At 35.2% G+C, this 18,525-nt stretch overlaps 1 protein-coding gene across 1 annotated transcript in view; it reads left to right on the top strand.

The window, feature by feature from the left end:
• The window catches only part of St8sia6 (ST8 alpha-N-acetyl-neuraminide alpha-2,8-sialyltransferase 6), a gene marked incomplete at its 5' end in the record, with an annotated part of 118,678 nt that overhangs the window by 63,544 nt on the left and 36,609 nt on the right, over positions 1–18,525 (top strand). Inside the window, one exon of the mRNA XM_026407738.2 lies at positions 15,397–15,483. Coding sequence (XP_026263523.2) covers positions 15,397–15,483 — 87 coding nt within the window. The remainder of the gene's footprint in view (positions 1–15,396; positions 15,484–18,525) is intronic.

Genomic DNA, 18,525 nt, shown 5'->3' with positions numbered 1-18,525 from the left:
CTTTGGGGGGCAGTTTAAGGTCCAAACTATAGCTTTTGCTGAGCTTTCTTGGCCTGGTGGTCCTCTGCCATTATTATTCTAAGAATCTGAGCTCTCAAGCAAATGTACAGTTGCATCTGTTTAGATTTTACCATTTAGTCAGAGTAGGTGTACTACTCTAGCAAAACCTCACAAAATGTAATGTCTTAACACAAGTGTTTTTCTGCTACCCAGGGTTCAGTATCCTTCTTGATCTAGCAATTCTTCTTAGGTGGCTCTTCCCCCACACTCTGACTTAAGGGTTCTGGCTCCTTTTGAAGCTGTTCCAGTGCAGCCATCTTCAACAAGTGGTGCCCAGACTTGTGGCAAAGGGAAGATAACATGAAAGCCTATCCTCCACACAGCTTGGAGGGGAATTCAATAACTAGTCACCACCCACATTCTGTGGGCTAGGTCTGGTCCATCTAGATGTTGGGCTCATGTGACTGGTTTTGGCCAGTAGCATGTGAGTGGAGTTTACATGAGGTTGGTTTTGGGGAGTGTGGTGCTTAGCTGGGCAGCTGCTTATAGAAACAACTTTATGCAATAGAGAAGGAGCACCAATGAGTGGTGGGCAGTCAGACACATCTGCCATGTATATATTAAATAGCAGGATCATTCTGATCATCCAAAGAAGGAGTTTTTTTTTTTTTTTTTTAACAACAGCAACCCAGTATATTTTTTGAAACCTTGAGCAATTTAAATAATGTCTCTAGTGAAAAGATTCAGAGGTCTTCTCCAGAACAGAGGGTAAGCCACTTTATGCAAAGTTGCTAAGGCATGAAAAGGCCCACTTGAATTCAGATAGCTTTTGTGGGGGTAAACCACACTCAGAATGAAGATTTGGAACACTGGCCTTGCACTGCCTAGGTGTGGCTTGAACCACAGGCTCCCTGGTGATATATAAATTTGATGAGCTGCTTTCATGCATTTACATTTAAAATGACTGAAAACGGTAGAATTTTCTGAGAGCAGTTGTTTTCATGGGGTGGCGTATAGATGCTGGTGGGAAGGTGCTGTGATGTAGGGTGAAACGTGAAGTGAGTTGAAGACGGGCCCTAAATATTCTTTATTCTTCATTATCCTGGAGAGAACAACATGACCCGAATAACTGCACAGAAAGAAGAGGCGTAAATTATGGCAGATCAGACTTCAAAAAGCCTGAGTGTGAGCATATCACTTGACAGCCTGCTAACAAAGCAAGTGTCCCTATATTTCAAGTTGTCTGCCAGGAAGAAGGATTTGGTCAAAGAAAAGATCTTTGGGGGCCTAAAATGAGAGATGGCTTGATTCTCTTCAGCTTTCAATGCACTGTGCCTTAATTAAGGCTTTTTAAAGTGATATATTTACATACTTTTGTCTGTCTGCTTACCTCTGACCTTTTAACTTGTCTTTTCTGGTCAGCTTTTAAATGCTCCAAAATTTAGCACCCCTTACTTTTATTAGTGGAGAGAAACAGGCCAGAAAATAAGAAGTGAACACCAAATAGCCCATCTACCAACGTGGAGGATTCTTCACATCTTAGATTTCTCTTGGTAATCAAATCAGGGCTGTGTTTGCTGATATAAAATTTTAATTTGGGAGGCACATGAGCTAGCGTGGAGACCATTATAGCAGTTTCTGAAATCTTTTTGCATTTATACCAAACAAAAGTCACACTAAATCTGATAAAAAGTCATTTAGCAGTCATCTTTACCTTAAAGAGTACATGAGAACCCAAAGGAATAGTTAGTTATTCAATTCTTGTAATCTGTATACATTTTTTTTGTTTTTACTGTGAATGTGTATGGATTTTATATTTTAAAAGACATCTAATTGCCTTAGTTTAAAGATTATGACTTGTTCCAAGTCAGGCAACCTGAAGGGTAAAAAATGAAAAAAATTTTTTTCTTGGGTGTGTTTGTGTGTGTGTGTGTGTGTGTGTGTGTGTGTGTGTATGTGTATGTCTGTTGATATTGAAGAACAATCGGCACAATCCTAATCCCAATTCCTTAATAGTTGATCAGAGGTTACTTACTATAAATTTTACAATGCTAGAGATTGAAATAGTGTAAGATTTTACTTTAATCATTTTTTTTTCTTGGAAATAAAATTGAATTTTCTTTTAGAAGAAAATTGAAATACCAGCTTCCTAGTTAGACTCCAAAGTTGATTACATATTTACATCAGAAGGCTTCCTCATGCTTCCTTAAATAACTGGTCTTTGAAATAAGTCTTTAATGGAAAGATTATGACAATAAAAACAACCACACTTACTTATAGTCATTGAGAAATCATTGGAATTATTTTCAGTTTTAGAAGGTGGTACATAGAAAAGAAAGCTGCTCTGTAACTGTTTCCAAAATCTTCAAGTATACCAGGCAATGTTAAAGTTATCATTTATTTACTATTTGTGGTTAGCCAGACCTCCAAGATGGTCCCAAAGGTCATCTTTCATAGTTCTGAAGTCCCTGCCACTCAGAGTTCTGATATTGCAGAACTAAGGATGTGTGACTTTCAAGGCTAAGTCATACAAGAATCTGATTTGCTGTCTCTAGGATTGTTTGCTCTGGTCATAACTAGGTGCCATGCCACTTACAGTGGTCCACATGACAAGGAACTGTGGTCATCTGTCAAGGCCTACTACCATCTGGTCAGTCATGGGAGTATGCAGTGTGGTCCCTGATCCTTCAGTCCCAAGCAGTATTTGACTTTGTGACCTCCTCTTTTCATAGCTCTGCGGTACCACTCATAATGAGAGCTCACTTATAGGTCAATTATTTAAAAAGAGAAAGGCATTTGATTTTATATGGTGAAGCTACTCAGAATGATCCGTCTCCAAAATACTACACGTTTCTCAATTTTGTTAGCTTATTTTTTTTAAGTTTCTATAATGTGGCTATATTTTCATAAGCATTATCTTGCATAGTGTTTACCCTAATTGCAATTTGGAAGATCATGTGGCTGCTCTTGGTAGGGTCATGGCTGGTGGCTAATGGTTGTCATAGTTCATTATTAATATCTGAAACCTTTTGTATTCCGGTCATATACTAAATTTTAGTGTCAGAAAATATATAGCAGGCACTATGGTGTCTGTGTAGGGAGAGGTGTGCTAAGTTCTTAACCAGGGGTAGGTCTCATTCACTGGGGAGCTTTTTCAAAGTAGGCATGGTTGAAACTCTTACCCAAGGAGCATGTTTCTATGTATCACTGCCATTGAGATAATATAACTATGAAGCTGATTCTGTTGTGAAGTTGTATATAGTAAATCATATAGCAAACACTTAAAACAGTTAAAAATTACTAAAGACATTAGAATGCTATGTTAGATCAGAAAGATTCACTCAGGCAAAAGAAAGTTGTAAGGGGGAAAAATAGGAAAGATAAAAGACATGAAACATAGCAGACAAAAAAGTAAAATAGATATGAATATAACTACACCAATAAGAACACTCATATGTGGAAGATAGAAAGGAAAAAGGAAAATAAAGGTGGGGGGCAGATTCCATGGAAATCAAAGGGAGATCAGTAGAGGAAGGGTGGGGTGAGAGGAAGGAGGGAGAGGGAAGCTGGAAAGTGTTGTAGGCAAAATGATATTGTTGTATTGTGCTGTATTGTTGTATTGTGTTGTATTGTGTGCATGCACAAATATGTGACAACAGACCCTGTCATTACACACAACTATAGTGCTCCAATTTGAAAAAATGCGGAAAAAGAAAAAAAAATAAGAATACTAAATTTGAATGGGATTAAATAACCCAATCTAAAGACTGGGATTCCCAGACTAGATTAAAAGACATTTAACATATGCTGTCTACAGAAGACACATGTAATACTATAAAATGCAATAGATTGAAGGAAAAAGGATAGAAGAAGATATAACATGTGGATAGCAACCCCATGGAAGTTGGAGTGGCCACACCAACATTAGATAAAATAGACTTTTAAAACAAAAATATGTTTAGAGATAAAGGGAGATTTTAGAATGACTGAAGAATTGACCTATCAGAAACACTTCTCGATTACAAATAAATATGCACCTAATGACAGCTCTAAAATACATGCAGCCAAAACTGGCATACAAGAATCTGTGCTCAATTAGTACCCCTTAACCCTGGCCACCCTAAATAAATTGCAATGCTGTTTCTACCCCCTTTTTACCCCATTACCATGCTTGATTTTCTTCATATTATTTAACACATAAAATATCTATTACTTCAACCTACTATTAATTTATGTATTGTCTTCATTTACTGTCATCATTGACTACTACAATATAAACTTTATGAGAGAATGGATTTTTTTTTGTACCAGGTATTGAACTCAGGAGCACTCAACCACTGAGCCACATCTCCAACCATATTTTGTATTTTTATTTAGAGACAGGGCCTCATTGAGTTGCTTAGAGCCTTGCTAAGTTGCTGAGGCTGGCTTTCAGCTCGAGATCCTCCTGCCTCATCCTCCTGAGCCACTGGGATTACAGGCATGCGCCACCACACCTGGCAAGAAAATGGATTTTTATATTTAGTGAACCATGTTATTGGTGCCCATAACAGTATTTCATATATAGGCAGATGTCCAATAAATGCTTATTCAATAAATTCATGAAAATAAAAGAATAAGTACTACAGGTGTATGTAATAAATATACAGGGATGCTAAGGAAACAGGAAGAAAGAGTGGACTCTGCCTCTGTGAATCAGAAGAATTTGAGAGGCACTGGGCTAAGAGCCTTGTATATGTGGCTTCAAAATAGGGTCTGAGGATGTACTAGAGTGGCAGAGTGCTTGCCTACCATGTTCAAGACCATATGTTTGATCCCCAGCACTGCAAGAATCAATAATCAATCTTACTAGCTGTTTTATCCATGCCATCTCTTTCACTATTGTGATTTACTCTAACTATATAAAATAATTTAAGTGATGGATGGAGTAGTATTAACTTTATTGGTTCTCTGCGATTGTTTGCAATATGTAAAATATTTGTAAAAATTGACTAATAATATCACTATGTTGTTACTCTCCTCTCCAAATATTCTCCAATATGCCTGGAGATTTTTTTCCTATAAACTTGAAAAGTAGGTCATCATTTTTTCATCTTCAAAAATATGATCCTGGTCATATTACAAGAAGAAATATGAAAATCTTAAATAACAGTTCATTCTTTGCTTATTCATTCATTGTGGCCAGGCAATATGTTTGCATGTTGCAGATGTTTGTGAAGAAGGAACTCACAGACACTGAAAATTATATTTTGTGTTTTGCTGGGAGGTACTGCTTGTATCCAACTAGTCCATTGAAGTAAAATTCAATTACCCCAAAGTAATACCAAGAAATAACACTACCAATAAGTTTCCATTTGTCATATATATTCTTTGCTACCCCTCCAGATGCCCGGTCTACTTTTTTCCCTCTTGCTCCTGGGGTTGATTTCTTTGGACTAATTACTTGCTCTTTGGCTTCTGGTTAAGGTCAGCCTGTGAGAATCATTGGCTGGAGAGTAGAAGGTGGGAGGAGTTTGGAGTATCTGTCCCCCTGGATCATTCTGTGGACTGGAGTTAGGGCTGACTGCATCTTCTATCATACCCCACAGTCCCTGTCCATTGAGGGAGGCGGGCATGACACCCTCTCCCACTCCATCTTGTCACTAGCTCCACATAATGTACTTCACCAATCTGTGTAGCCTTTCCCACACCACTACCATCCTTTATAAAAAGATACACTAGTTACTGTTGGTTGGCTAAGGTTAGTCACTGCCTGCAGCATTTCTTAGCGTGTGTCTTATATAATCAATACCAATACCCTGAATTTAATTTTATAGAACAGAGAAAGTATTCTTATTCTTATTTATTTTTATTTTTTTGGAAAATCAATGCCTGACTTTTTGAATAATGCAGTATGGCACATTAGAGATTTCACTGGGGTTGTGAAGAAGTACATTGGTCTCCTTAGGAGTTAGTCTGTGAAGTTGCATTGTAATATTTAACTTTGAGGGACATTTAAAGTTATGAAGTGGATAAAAGTCTGTGATCCCTTTCTCCCAAGTCCATTGACAATACCCGCAGCATTCTGATCACAAGTTACTATCATGCAGAGTTGAAAACCCATATATATCGAAATCATGTACCACGAAGGGATGAGATGTCAGTGTGATGGCTCGGCTCCCCTCAGGTCTCTTTGCTTAGCTTTTGTACACTCGTCAGCCCTTCCTTTAAAAAGTGTCACCCAGTGGAAATGATAGATGGTCATATTGATTGAAAATCTTGTAGCATTATATTCATTTGCAGAATTTGTTCTCATGTGGAGCTGGGTTTCTTCAAGAGGTGTGGTAGCAGCTGCAAAAGACTTTTTGATCTACACAGAGGATCATGCAGAATCCTGCTGGCTTTGTATTCCTGGTTTGTCCCCACTTATTTCAATGGGCAGAAGAGTTTGGCTTACACCACGAAGAGATGTTATGAAACTAAATCAGTGGGTCAGCTGTTTGAATGGGCATAATAAATGAAAGTCCCCAAGATAACATCCAGGCACATAATAACTACCCAATAAATATTTAATGCTTCAATTAAATAACTATAGATTAGAGTATTTAAAAAGCCCTATTTATATCTGAATTAGATAAAATTAGTCACATATGTGGGTCTTTATCTTCATAGAGACATTTCTGAAAAATTATGTAAACACTTACTCTGATATTTATTTAGTGTAATTTAGAATGTTATTCTATTCATAATTTGAGTCTCATTTTGAGTATTATTAATAATGATTTAAATAGGCATTATTTATTCTTTAGAAAATAACTTGCTGCATTATTTAGTGTGATTTATTGTGTATCTTGGGACCAGAAAATTTTTCTGATGGGATTAATTTTCAGTTTCATTATGAAAATAGATGAGATGCAGCATGATATATTGGAGAGAGAGCCAGGCTCTGAATCAGAAGACAGGAGTTTAATTCTTAGCTCATCTACTTACAGTGTAATGTTGAGCAAGCTGTTTACCTTCCCAGAGCTTTTAGTTTGTCATCCACAAAAATAGAAGTAATATCCTAAGTGGAACTGCCTTTCAAGATTTTAGGGTAGGGTCTGTGCTTTGTAAACTGAAAACCCACAGTAAATGTAAATGTGCAGGCAATGAGCTGTGATTCGGAGTATTCTACTTAACAGGAGGCTTTTGAAGAGACACATTTATCCCACTAATTGACCCACACTTGTAGCATACAGGTAGCTTTTCCTGCCAAATGATTTTCTAATACATCCATGCTCCCTGCTTATAATCGTGATGTACTGTGGCAAACGTAGTTTTCTAAAACAGGGGATTTATTTTTCAGTAGGAAAGAATAAGGATTTATAAAAAGAAAACTCCCTTTTCTATTCCACACTCTTTCCTTTTATTGTATCAGGAGATAATGCTTCACTAGTGGATTGAAACTACAAAGAGTTTTTGAGCCAGGTGTGGTACTGCACACCTGTATTTCCAGCAGCTGGGGAGGCTGAGGCAGAAAGATCGATAAGTTCAAGGCCAGCCTCAGCAACTTAATGAGACATTATCTCAAAATAAAAAATAAAAAAGGGTGGGGATGTGGCTCAGTGGTTGAGTGCCTTGGTTCAACTCTCAATACCCACTTCAAAAAAGGAAAAAAAAATAAGTCTTTGAACACAGCAATCTCAGAGACTAAGTAGTTTGAGTATTGTCTTCCAATTGTAAATTGGCCAGAAATATTTTTTCCTTCTAATATTGTGTCTGCTATAATGTATTCACTTGGTTTTAAATAACAGTGGCTAAAGGTCAAGAGCCATTTTCTACAGCTACTTCACCAGTAAAATTAGATAACATTGTGATTGACATCTTTTAATATTGAGTTAAATTGGAGCCAACTACAATTTACTGAGGAATGTATGCCACTAAAACAAATTGCTTTAAAGACTATGCATACTTCACAATGCACCTTTATTCTAATTGGAAAAGTATGGCAATTTTACTGTTCCAGACTAAGTTGGTATTCAGGCAAGAATGATTTCAAAATGGCACAAACTCTGCTTTTCACATTAGCCAAAATATAAAAACTCAAGAGCATTTGCATAAAATCTTGGTGGGAATAAAATCATGTCTAATTTCCCAAGGTAACAGTTGTCAGCCATCTTGGCCAATTTCAAGTTACCAGTGGTTTAACAACCTGCTTACAATATTCCCCAAAATTTAACAGTCAGCTCCCACAAGCTCCTTTGAACCAGCTCCAGCACACCAAGGAGAGATCCCAGAGAAAGGGAGGAAAGGCTGCCCCCATCCCATCCCAACAAAGAGGATTGAGAAAGCAGATTATGCTCAAATCCAAGATTCAGCCAAAGAGATAGGGATGAATTGTTTTCTCTCTTTCAAGTTGCAGAGGTTTTTGTGTTGCTACTACATAGCTAGGTAAACCCTTTCTCTGTTTCTAGATTACTACTGCAGGGGCTCAAAGAGGAAGATGAGTGTGGTCAATTTAAGGGTTACTGGTGAGAAAATTGGTAAAAGTAACAGAAGATACACATATGCATGCCCTCTTTAGTGCCAATAAATTAGGAAGAATCCGTTGGATTATTGGACTGACACAGACACTAGCTAGCTATTAAGCCATAATATGAGAATTCTAAGGCAATACACAAAGGACGGCTAGGTGTTAATGCAGGGTGATTGGTAAATAGGACAAGTCAGTGGAAGTCAGCAATAGGGAAAGTTAATAAGTAGAAGCCATAATCCATGGAACAAGGAATATTGTTTTGAGCTTGTTCAGAGGTTGGTGGTCTCATTACATTTTCTATTTTTATTTAAACATGCCTTTCCTAGGTTAACAAAGATAATCAACATGTTTTAGAATTGTGCTAGACTAGAAATGGTGTCTTTCAAGTCCTGAACCGAAGGGGACAGAGTGGGAAATCAACATGTAAACTCACAATTAAATTAAATGTAAGAAAGACTGTTGTAGAAGTACTGGTCATGAGACTATGAGAGCTCATAGTAAATAGCAACTGTGTTATCTAGGGAACTCCAGTTTAAATATACTCCAGGTTCATAGTTACTAGAATTTCAAATTTTAGATATTTGATTCATGGTTGAGCAGACAGAGGTTATTATCTTAGTTAAATATACAATTGATGGGTCTTGACATATATATGCACCATTGCTACAGTTAAACTAATGAACGTGTCTATCACCCACAAAAGTTTTCTGGTGTTCTTTTGTAATCCATTTCTCTCCTCCACTGCCTCCTCCCCTCCACATGCAAGCCCCACACCCAATATCCCCTTCTTTGCTTTGTTACTCTGGACTAGTTCTCATTTTCTGGTTGCAATCTGCATTGTGTGTTCTTTTTTCTGTCTTTTTTCAATCAGCATAATTATTTTGAGATCAATCTATGTCTTTTCAGGTATCAGTAGTTCGATAACATCATTATTCCACTGCTATATAGACACCATGGTTTGCTGATCCATTCACTTCCTTATGGACATTTGTATTGTTTTCAGTGTGGGGCTGTTAGAAATGAAGCTGTTTTCAATATTAGTGTTTAAGTCTTTGTGTTGGCATATGTTTTTGTTTCTCCTGGGTATTAAATAAACTAGGAGCAGAACAGCTGGGCTATAGGTAACTACAGAAGGTTTGTGTTTAATTTTTAAAGGAACTTCCAGATAACTTTCTAAACTAATTGTATATTTTGCATTCTCATCACAAGTATGAGAGTCCTAGATGCCCTATTCCTATGCCAAATGATGTGATCTATTGTTTTCTATTGTAGCCCATTCTGGTGGATGTGTCCTTGTATAATATCATGATTTTAATTTACATTTCCCTAGTAACTAATGTGGTTGATCAATTTTTCATGGTTTTGCCACCCATCATATTTGATTAGATGTCAATTCAAATGTTTCTCATTATTTTTAACTGAGTTGTTTGCTTTATCATTGAATTGTAAGATTTCTTTATATATTCTTGGTACAAGTTCCTCATCGTGTATGTGTTGTGAAAGTATTTTCTTCCTTTTATAGACATGTATTTTCATTTTCTTTTTTGTTTAATTTTTTTAGACATTGATGGATCTTTATTTTATTCATTTATTTATATGTGGTTTTGAGAATTAAACCCAGTGCCTCACAGATGCTAGGCAAGTGCCCTACCACTGAGCCACAATCCCAGTCCCTATTTTCATTTTCTTTACAGTGTTTTTAAATTAATCTCTTAATCCTGATATTTGATTTATGAATTTCTTATTTTATAAGAATTTATTTTATAAATTTCTTATTTTATTTTTACACTATGTACACAATACATATAAATCCAATGTCGATATGTGTTTGTCTTGTTTTCTTCTAGAGCTTTTCTAGCTATAACTCTTAATTTAGGCCAGTGATCCACTTAAGGTTAATATTAGCAAGTAGGGTGAGGTCAGAGTTGAGGGTTTACTGTTGTTTTTAATATAATTATCCAGGTTCCCCAGAAATCCTAGTTAAAAAGTTTATTTTTCCCACTGAGTTACCTTGTTCAACAGCTTTATTTATAGATTTCTATTCTTTTGATAATTGATTTTAAGACACTGTTATTATAGTGCTATAGTAAAACCTCAAATTAGGTAGTATAACTCCTCCAACTTTGATGTTGATTTTCTGTCAGCTATTCTTAAGCATTTCAATTTCCATAAGAATTTTAGAATCATCTTCTTAATATCTAAAAAAAAGTACTGCTAAAGTTTTTATTTAAATTGCACCAAATCTATAGATATATTTTGGGGAAATTGATAATCTCAAGTCTTCTGACTAGTGAACATGAGATATGGCTCCACTAATTTAATTCTTTGATTTCTTTTATCAATATTTTATACTTTTCAGTATATAGGCCATGTACATTTTGGTCTATGTATTTTATATTTTCATGTTATAAATGGAAATGTTAGTTACTTCTTGCTAGTGCACAAAAATATAATTGCCTTAGTGCATTGACTTTCTATACTGCAAATTTGCTAAATTATTATTTGTTCCTATAGCTTTTTTTGTAGATTCTTTAGATAATCATGTCATCTCTGAATAAACACAACTGGCTTCATGTTTTTTGGTGTGGATAGATATACTTCTTTTTCTTGTCTTATTGCCTTGGTTGGATTTCCAGTACAATGTAGAATAGAGATGATGAGAGTGGAATCCTTCGGTGTTCCTTATCTTAAAGAGAAAACAGTATGCCTTTTACCATGAAGTGTGTTTTTAGCTGTAGATTCTTCTGTAGAATGCCCTTTGTTAAGTTGTGAAAATTCCTTTCTATGTTGAATTTTCTAGGAGTTTTTGGCATATTTCTTGTTGGATTAGGTCATTTTTCTTTGTTGTTATATTACTATAGCAAATTGCATTGATACTCTAATGTGTCAATTAAAATATCAACATTCTAATAACATTGTAATTATATATATATATATATATAATTTTTTATATTATTGGATTTGATTCAAAAACATTTTGATGGGAATTTTTGCATCTATGTATGTAAGGGATATTTGTCTGTAGTTTTTCTTCCCTTTAATGTCTTTTTTTTCTGGGTTTAGTATCAGGATAGCACTGTTTTCATAGAGTGAGTTGAGAAGTTCCCTCACCCTGTCAATTTTCTAGAAGAGTTTGTGTAGGACTTGGTATAAATATTCCTTAAATGTTTCATAAAATTCTCCAGTGAAGTCATTTGAGCCTGGTGTTTTCTTTGTGAGAAGAATTTTAAATACAATTTTATAGTAGTTATGGGTCTCTTCATATATTCATTTTACCAGTATATGTGAGTAAGCTTTATAGTTTGCTTCTTTCAATAAGTGTGTTGATTGCATTTAAGTCAATGACATTTTTTGACATAAAGTTATTATATCATGGTTATGTATATAGGACTGTTACACTGCATCCTCTTTTATTTCTGACATTGGCCATGGTACCTTTCATTTTTTTCTTGATCAATGTAGCAGTAGGTTTATCAATTTTATTGGTATTTTCAATGAACCAGCTATTGACTTAATTGATTCTTAATTATTTATTGATTTCTGATCTTGTCCTATTTTCTTATGGTAATATTTCTTGCTCAGGAATATTATTTTCAATGGCAATATTCCTTGATCAAAATCTACTATGAATATAGCCACTCCAACTTTGTTTAATTAATTCTTCTATAGGACATTCTTTCCCATCTTTTTACTTCTAACTTATTTATTTATATGAAGCCAGTTTCTTTTAGGCAACATACAATTGGTAGTCTAATATCTCTGTCTTTTTAATTGGTATGTGTACATCATTTACATTTGATGTGGTTATTCATTTGGTTGGGTTTAAATCTACCATCTTGATATTTGTTTTCTGTTTGCCTATTATTCCTTTCTTCTCTCTTTTTCTGCTTTCCTTTGGATAGAGTATTTTTGTTATTACATTTTTATGGTTTTAGTTTTAGTTTTTTTTTTCTGGTTACTTTAGATAAAATATATATTATTTTCTTCTTCCAATCTGCTTTCAAGTGATTTATACTCCCTCTATTCCTTCTCATCCCTGTCTTCTGATCTCTGTTCTAGACATCATATATTTTTATATATACTATAACCCCCAATTTGTTGTTATTGTTGTTGTTATTATTATTTTTACTTTAAACTGTCAATTATCTTTTGGGGGGGAGGGTACCAGGGATTCAATCCAGGAACAGCCCTTTTTTTGTATTTATTTAGAAACAGGCTCTCACTGAGTTGCTTAGTAACTTGCTTTTGCTGAGGCTGGCTTTAAATTCACAATCCTCCTGCTTCAGCCTCCTCTAGAGCGGCTGGGGTTACAGGTGTGTGTCACCATGCCCAGCTTGTCAATTACCTTTTAAAGAGCCTTGGAAAAAGAAGCAAAAGTTTTAATGTATGTTTCCATAATTTATTCTCAGTGCTCTTCACTACTCTTTGTTTATCCAGATACTAATCTGGTTTTATTTCTCTTATGTCTAAAGAACTCCCTTTAACATTGCTTGTACTGCAGGTCTGCTGGTTGTGAATTATTTTGGCTTTTGTATATCTGACAAAGCCTTTATTTTACCTTCATTTTTAAAAAAATACCGTTTTAGTTATAGATGAACATAATCTTTATTTATTTTTATGTGGGGCTTTATTTTTTATATGGATCTAACCCAGTGCCTCATTGTGAGGGACAAGGGCTCTACCATTGAGCTACAGCCCCAGCCCCTTTACCTTCATTTTAAAGAGATTTCCTGAATAGAGAATTCTAGAATGACAGTTTCCCCCAAATCCCAGTCTGTAATGCTGTTGTTCTATTGCCTTCCAGTTTGCATTGTTTCCAACAAGATGTCCATTGTTATTCTTATCTTTGCTTCTTTATACTGAATATATTTTTACACTAATTACTTTTAAGATCTTCTCTTTATCACTGGCTTGAAAATTTTTATTACTCTTTGTTTTATTGTTGTTGTTTGTATTTATTGTTCTTTGGGTGTGTTGGGCTTCTTAGATCTCCAAGTTTGTAGTTTTCATTGAATTTTGGGGAAAAAAATCCACCATAATTTAAAAAACTATTATCTTTGTTTTCTCTCTTTTTCTAGGATTATAATTACACTTATATTAGGCCATTTCAAATTGTATCACAGCTGACTGATTTTCCATTTTTTATTCATTCTTTTTTGTTTTTAATTTTCATTAGTTTCTCTTATTAACTCTTCAAGTTCATTAATCTTATTGTCTTAGCCATACATTATAAGAAATTTGATTTCTTTTCATTTAATAAATTACATTTAAACAAAATTTGAAACTTTTGCACATTTATTGCTATGGTAAGATGATTGCTTTCCACTTATTTTACTTTTCATGTTATGCTTTATCTTGATGACATAAAATACAATTGCAATTTTTGTTAACTTAGTTAGATATTTATATTTGGTTCCTCCCTTTAATTGTGTTTTAGTATTTTTTGTTGTTGTTGTCGTTAGTACAATCATTTTTGTTCCTTTGGTCATGGACCCTCGTACACATAGTGCTTTGATTTTAGACTTATCAATATTACCAAAAGATTTGAAGCTATGCCTTGGTAGTAGACAAGATTTCTCCAGGCACAGAAGTCATAGTATTATGCTTTTCTGGAAGAGCCAGACTTGAGGAAACTTTGGTAGATTGCTGAATATGTGTTTGTTTTGGGGGGTTTAACAGTTGCTTGCAAAGTGTCCCTATCATTCTCTATGGGGGACAGGCAATGTTCACCAGAATATATTATTCATATTGGTAGTATCCTTGAAAGGAAAGAAATCCAAGAGAAAGGTAAATTTCAGGGACAAAGGAGTTGCTTGGTCAACTGCATTTCCTAACTATAAGAGAAATATTTTATTTTAGAAATAAACTTTGGAGAAACACTGTTTTATTTGTGTGTGCAAGGAAGGAATTTTTCAGACAAAGCTATTTTTTCCTTCCCTACCTGCTCACCAACATATTCTCCATCTTGTCATGAAGCCTTGGTTTCTAATAGTTAGCAACTAATGACTAAAGACTAATTGAAAGAAAACTTAAGGATTTATTCATTCACATGAGCACCTTTAAGGACTAAGCACTATTCTGTGCTTTGGAATTAATACTTCAGATAGAGGGAGCTCTGTTGCAAACTGACATCCTGTCCTGTGCTTTTAAACTGTAGAACTGTGCCTATAGTTTTTTTTTTTTTTTTTTTTTTTTGTGTGTGTGTGTGTGTGTGTGTGTGTGTGTTGGGGGGAAGTTCTGGGTATTGAACTCAGTGGCACTTGACCACTGAGTAACATCCCCAGCACTGAGTTGCTTAGTGCCTGGCTTTTGCTGAGGCTGACTTTGAACCCTCCATCCTCCTGTCTCAGCCTCCTGCGCCACTGGGATTACAGGTGTGTGCCACCATGCCCAACCTGTGTCTATAGATTTTTATAACAATATATATGTCTCCTCCCTTAGCCTAATATGTTTTTTATGTGCTATTCAAAGTTAAAATTTAAGATGGTTGTTTTGGGAAAGTTTTAGCTATATATCCCAAGGTCAATTATCAACTTAGAATCTGAAAAACAATGATTACATATTATTGAGAAAAATCTATAAAGTATATATTTATTTGTCTATGAGTTTAAAGCCATTTTGAAATGACCATAATACACATGTGCAAGTTGTGCTACCACAGTTTTTAAAACTAGACTTGGTTTACAAGATGTGCAATTTATATATTCCTATACCAACATAATAATTATTTGTAAATTATTTGATCCTAATGTTTCTAAATGAGTCTAGTATTTAATTATTTCTACTTTATTCCAGAAAAGATGTAGAGGAGGGCTACAATGAGTAGATTTTATAAAAGTGTCCTCTAAGAAAGCACTATGTGAGATCTTTATTTTCTAATTACATTGATATTTAACTTTTAGACAAAAAGAGGATGATTACCTTCAGATCATCACAGATATCCAGAACTGTCCTTGGAAACGACAAGCAGAAGAATATGAAAATTTCAGGTAAAAGATTTTTTATAAATAATATGAGTGAAAAAAATGTTCATTTGCTTTGTAGAAAAATAGGCAACAAGTTATTAAAGCAAACAGTAGAAAGGGCCACCTGGTAATCAGGAGGATCGGATTCTAAGGCCCTCTTGTGAGGCACATGGCATTTCTATCCACACTGCTTACTTAAAAGTTTTTCATTTTGATAGACACTGGAATTAATTCCAAAAAAATGCAAGTCCTAAAAGAAGTTTTTATTAATGCTTTTATTATATTTTAGAAGATGATACGTCTATGTGCCCTTTTTTGGTGTTTATTTTATAAATAAAATATAATGGTATTAAGGAATGTTCAACAAAAGCGCAGAAAAGAAAATCATCCATGATCCCTTTAATTTAGAACAAAAGCTGTTTTGCTTTGTGCATATTCTCCTCCAGTTTTTTATTAGCTTTTTAACACAAGTGACATGTAGGAGCATGAATTGCTGTATGTTGTATCTTACAGAGGAACCATCAACTGCAAAACTAGCTTACCACTTTGCCATTAAAGAGCTATCATTCATGCTTGGAGAATTTGTAGTTGCACCCAGATAAAAATGCCATTTGTGAAAGCGATATGCTGTTGGGGTGCACGGATATTTATTTTTGTTACCCTTTCTTCCCCAAACCATACCTAGCACAGAGCAGGTCAGTTGTCTGTGCTAGCCAGGTGTAAATTATCCTGGATTGTATTTTGTTTTTCTGGTTCTCTTCTATGCATCCCACTCAGGTTTTGATCTGTGCTAAATTATTTTGTTATATTACAAGCCAGAGACTCATCTTTATCTTCACTTTTTCACATTTTCAAGTTTAATTTAAGCAGTAAGCCTAAAAAGTCTTATTAATGGGACTTTGCTTTCTCTTAAAATTTTCTTAGGAAATATCTGCTGCCTACCTCTCTTCTAGAAAAGGCAGCGACTCTTCTGTTTCCTTGTGCTCCCTCAGATAAACGGCCTCTGATTTCCCTGAGAACATAAGAGGGGTTCTGGTCAGCCCCTTTTGGGTTGAAGAGTAGCTTCCTGATTGGCTTGATATCTTCCCTCCACTGTATTAGACAAATGGATGTCGTGACTTCCTGTAGGATTGATTCCATAAGCATCTTACCTGTCATTTCAGGGTGAGAGGCTAGAACAGAGATTCCTATTAAACTCTTTCACCTCCAGGATACCTTAGGTTACACAGACCTATTCAAGACTGGCTTCAATGTCCTGAAGAGGATCCAGAGAGACCTGATAGAAAGCTGTGCTGACGATCATAACCCAAATAATCACGGCATCAAGAGTGGCAGCAGAATCTGATTTTCAGAGACCTTTTCTCCCATCTAAATGGGCAAGAAATGATGAAGGAATTATTGAGCTATTGAGGTTCAATTATTGAGCTATTGAGGTTCAATTGCTCGATTATTAAATAATTAACTAGAAAACTAGATGAGTAGTGATGGCAATAATGAAAGCAGGGGTAAAGAAGCTGCTACTTCTGGCCAGTGGCAGACACCTGTAATCCCAGTGGCTCAGGAGACTGAGGCAGGAGGATCATGAGTTTGGAGCTAGCCTCAGCAAAAGCAAGGTGTTAAGCAACTTAGTGAGACCCTGTCTCTAAATAAAATATAAAATAGGGCTGGGGATGTGGCTCAGTGGTTGAGAGCCTAGAGTTCAATCTCTAGAACCAATAAATAAATAAATAAATAAAAAAATAAAAAGAAGCTTCTATTTCTGGCTATCAAGAGGGTAGTGCAAACAAAACAAAGAGCACCAGATACCTGTTTAAGGGTGTTAGAAAACTACTGGACCAGGGGGAATTTACAGGACTAAGAGCCAGAGGAAGATGGAATCCAAAGGAGCTGAGTGGCATTTGGGGCTACTTTTTCTCAGAAGGGACTTGCTGAATGTAAAATGACGAGAGCTTGAGAAGCTGAGAAGAGCTTCCAGAAATCCCTGGAAAAGACCAGCTCTCCAAAGAACTGAAGCCTGAATTGAAATCATTTCCATCCTCAGCTGGATTTAGGAGATCTGCCCTTAGCCTAGATAACAAATAGAAGCAAAAGTAAATCCTCTCTGGAAGAAGGTAATATTATTCAGAGCTTTAAATTATCTCTGCAAGTTTTCTCACACAATGTCTGGCTCAATTAAAATTTTTAAAAATATTTTTTTTCCTTTTAAAGATTTAAAGGTTTCTTTTTTCTTTCTTCCCTTCCATTTTTTTCTTTTGAAACAAAAATTGGCAGTCACTTTAAATCCCAAACTGCATGAGCATCCTTGCTGCAAATTATGATAGATTGCAGCTACGTGATTGATGGTACATTTTCTCTTAGTACCATCTCAGTATAAAAAGTGCATCAGTAACCATGACAATTACCAAATGGTCTATCTACCCCTTCAGGGACAATTTAAGTAAACATCTGGGACTATACCACTTATGGTGTGCTGTCATTCGAGAGAACACGTTATGGTGACATTTACTTATTTACTTGAGTATATATTACATTATAATGTTTACATTATGCACATATTTTTAAGCTGAATTGTATAAACCCTCAACAGAAATCTGTGAAATCAAATCTCAATAAACCATCCTGTCTTAATTTTTGCTTAACATAGTTGCCCAAATCTGAGTCTCTACCTATTTATAAAACCAGCATTGTAGAAACATCCCCTATTATTATAGATGTCAAGTAGCTAAATAGTTTTCCATTTTATTTATTTATAGCATTTTATGTCAAATTGAAGGAAAGCAAAATGTGCCTTAAAAAGGCAATAATATTCTTGTAGCATCCATTACAAAAGTTATATTAAATTCTGAAGAATATGAGTGAGAGAATATATTCTAAATCCATCTGCAACACAATTGTTGAAACTTCCTATAATTGATACCCAAAGACTCTGAAAATCATGAGACTCCTATGGTCAAGGGATCTAAAAATAAGAAAGCTTGAAAGTCATTTTTCTCAAATAAGTATGCTACTTGCCAGCAAATGGGGGCAAAATTTATTCATCAAGCAAATATTTGTTGAGCGTTTTCT

Source organism: Urocitellus parryii, chromosome 9 (genome assembly GCF_045843805.1).
Source record: "Urocitellus parryii isolate mUroPar1 chromosome 9, mUroPar1.hap1, whole genome shotgun sequence".
Classification (NCBI taxonomy): domain Eukaryota; kingdom Metazoa; phylum Chordata; class Mammalia; order Rodentia; family Sciuridae; genus Urocitellus; species Urocitellus parryii.
The sequence above is the reverse complement of the archived record's forward strand: the minus strand, read 5'-3'. Positions and strand labels throughout refer to the sequence as shown.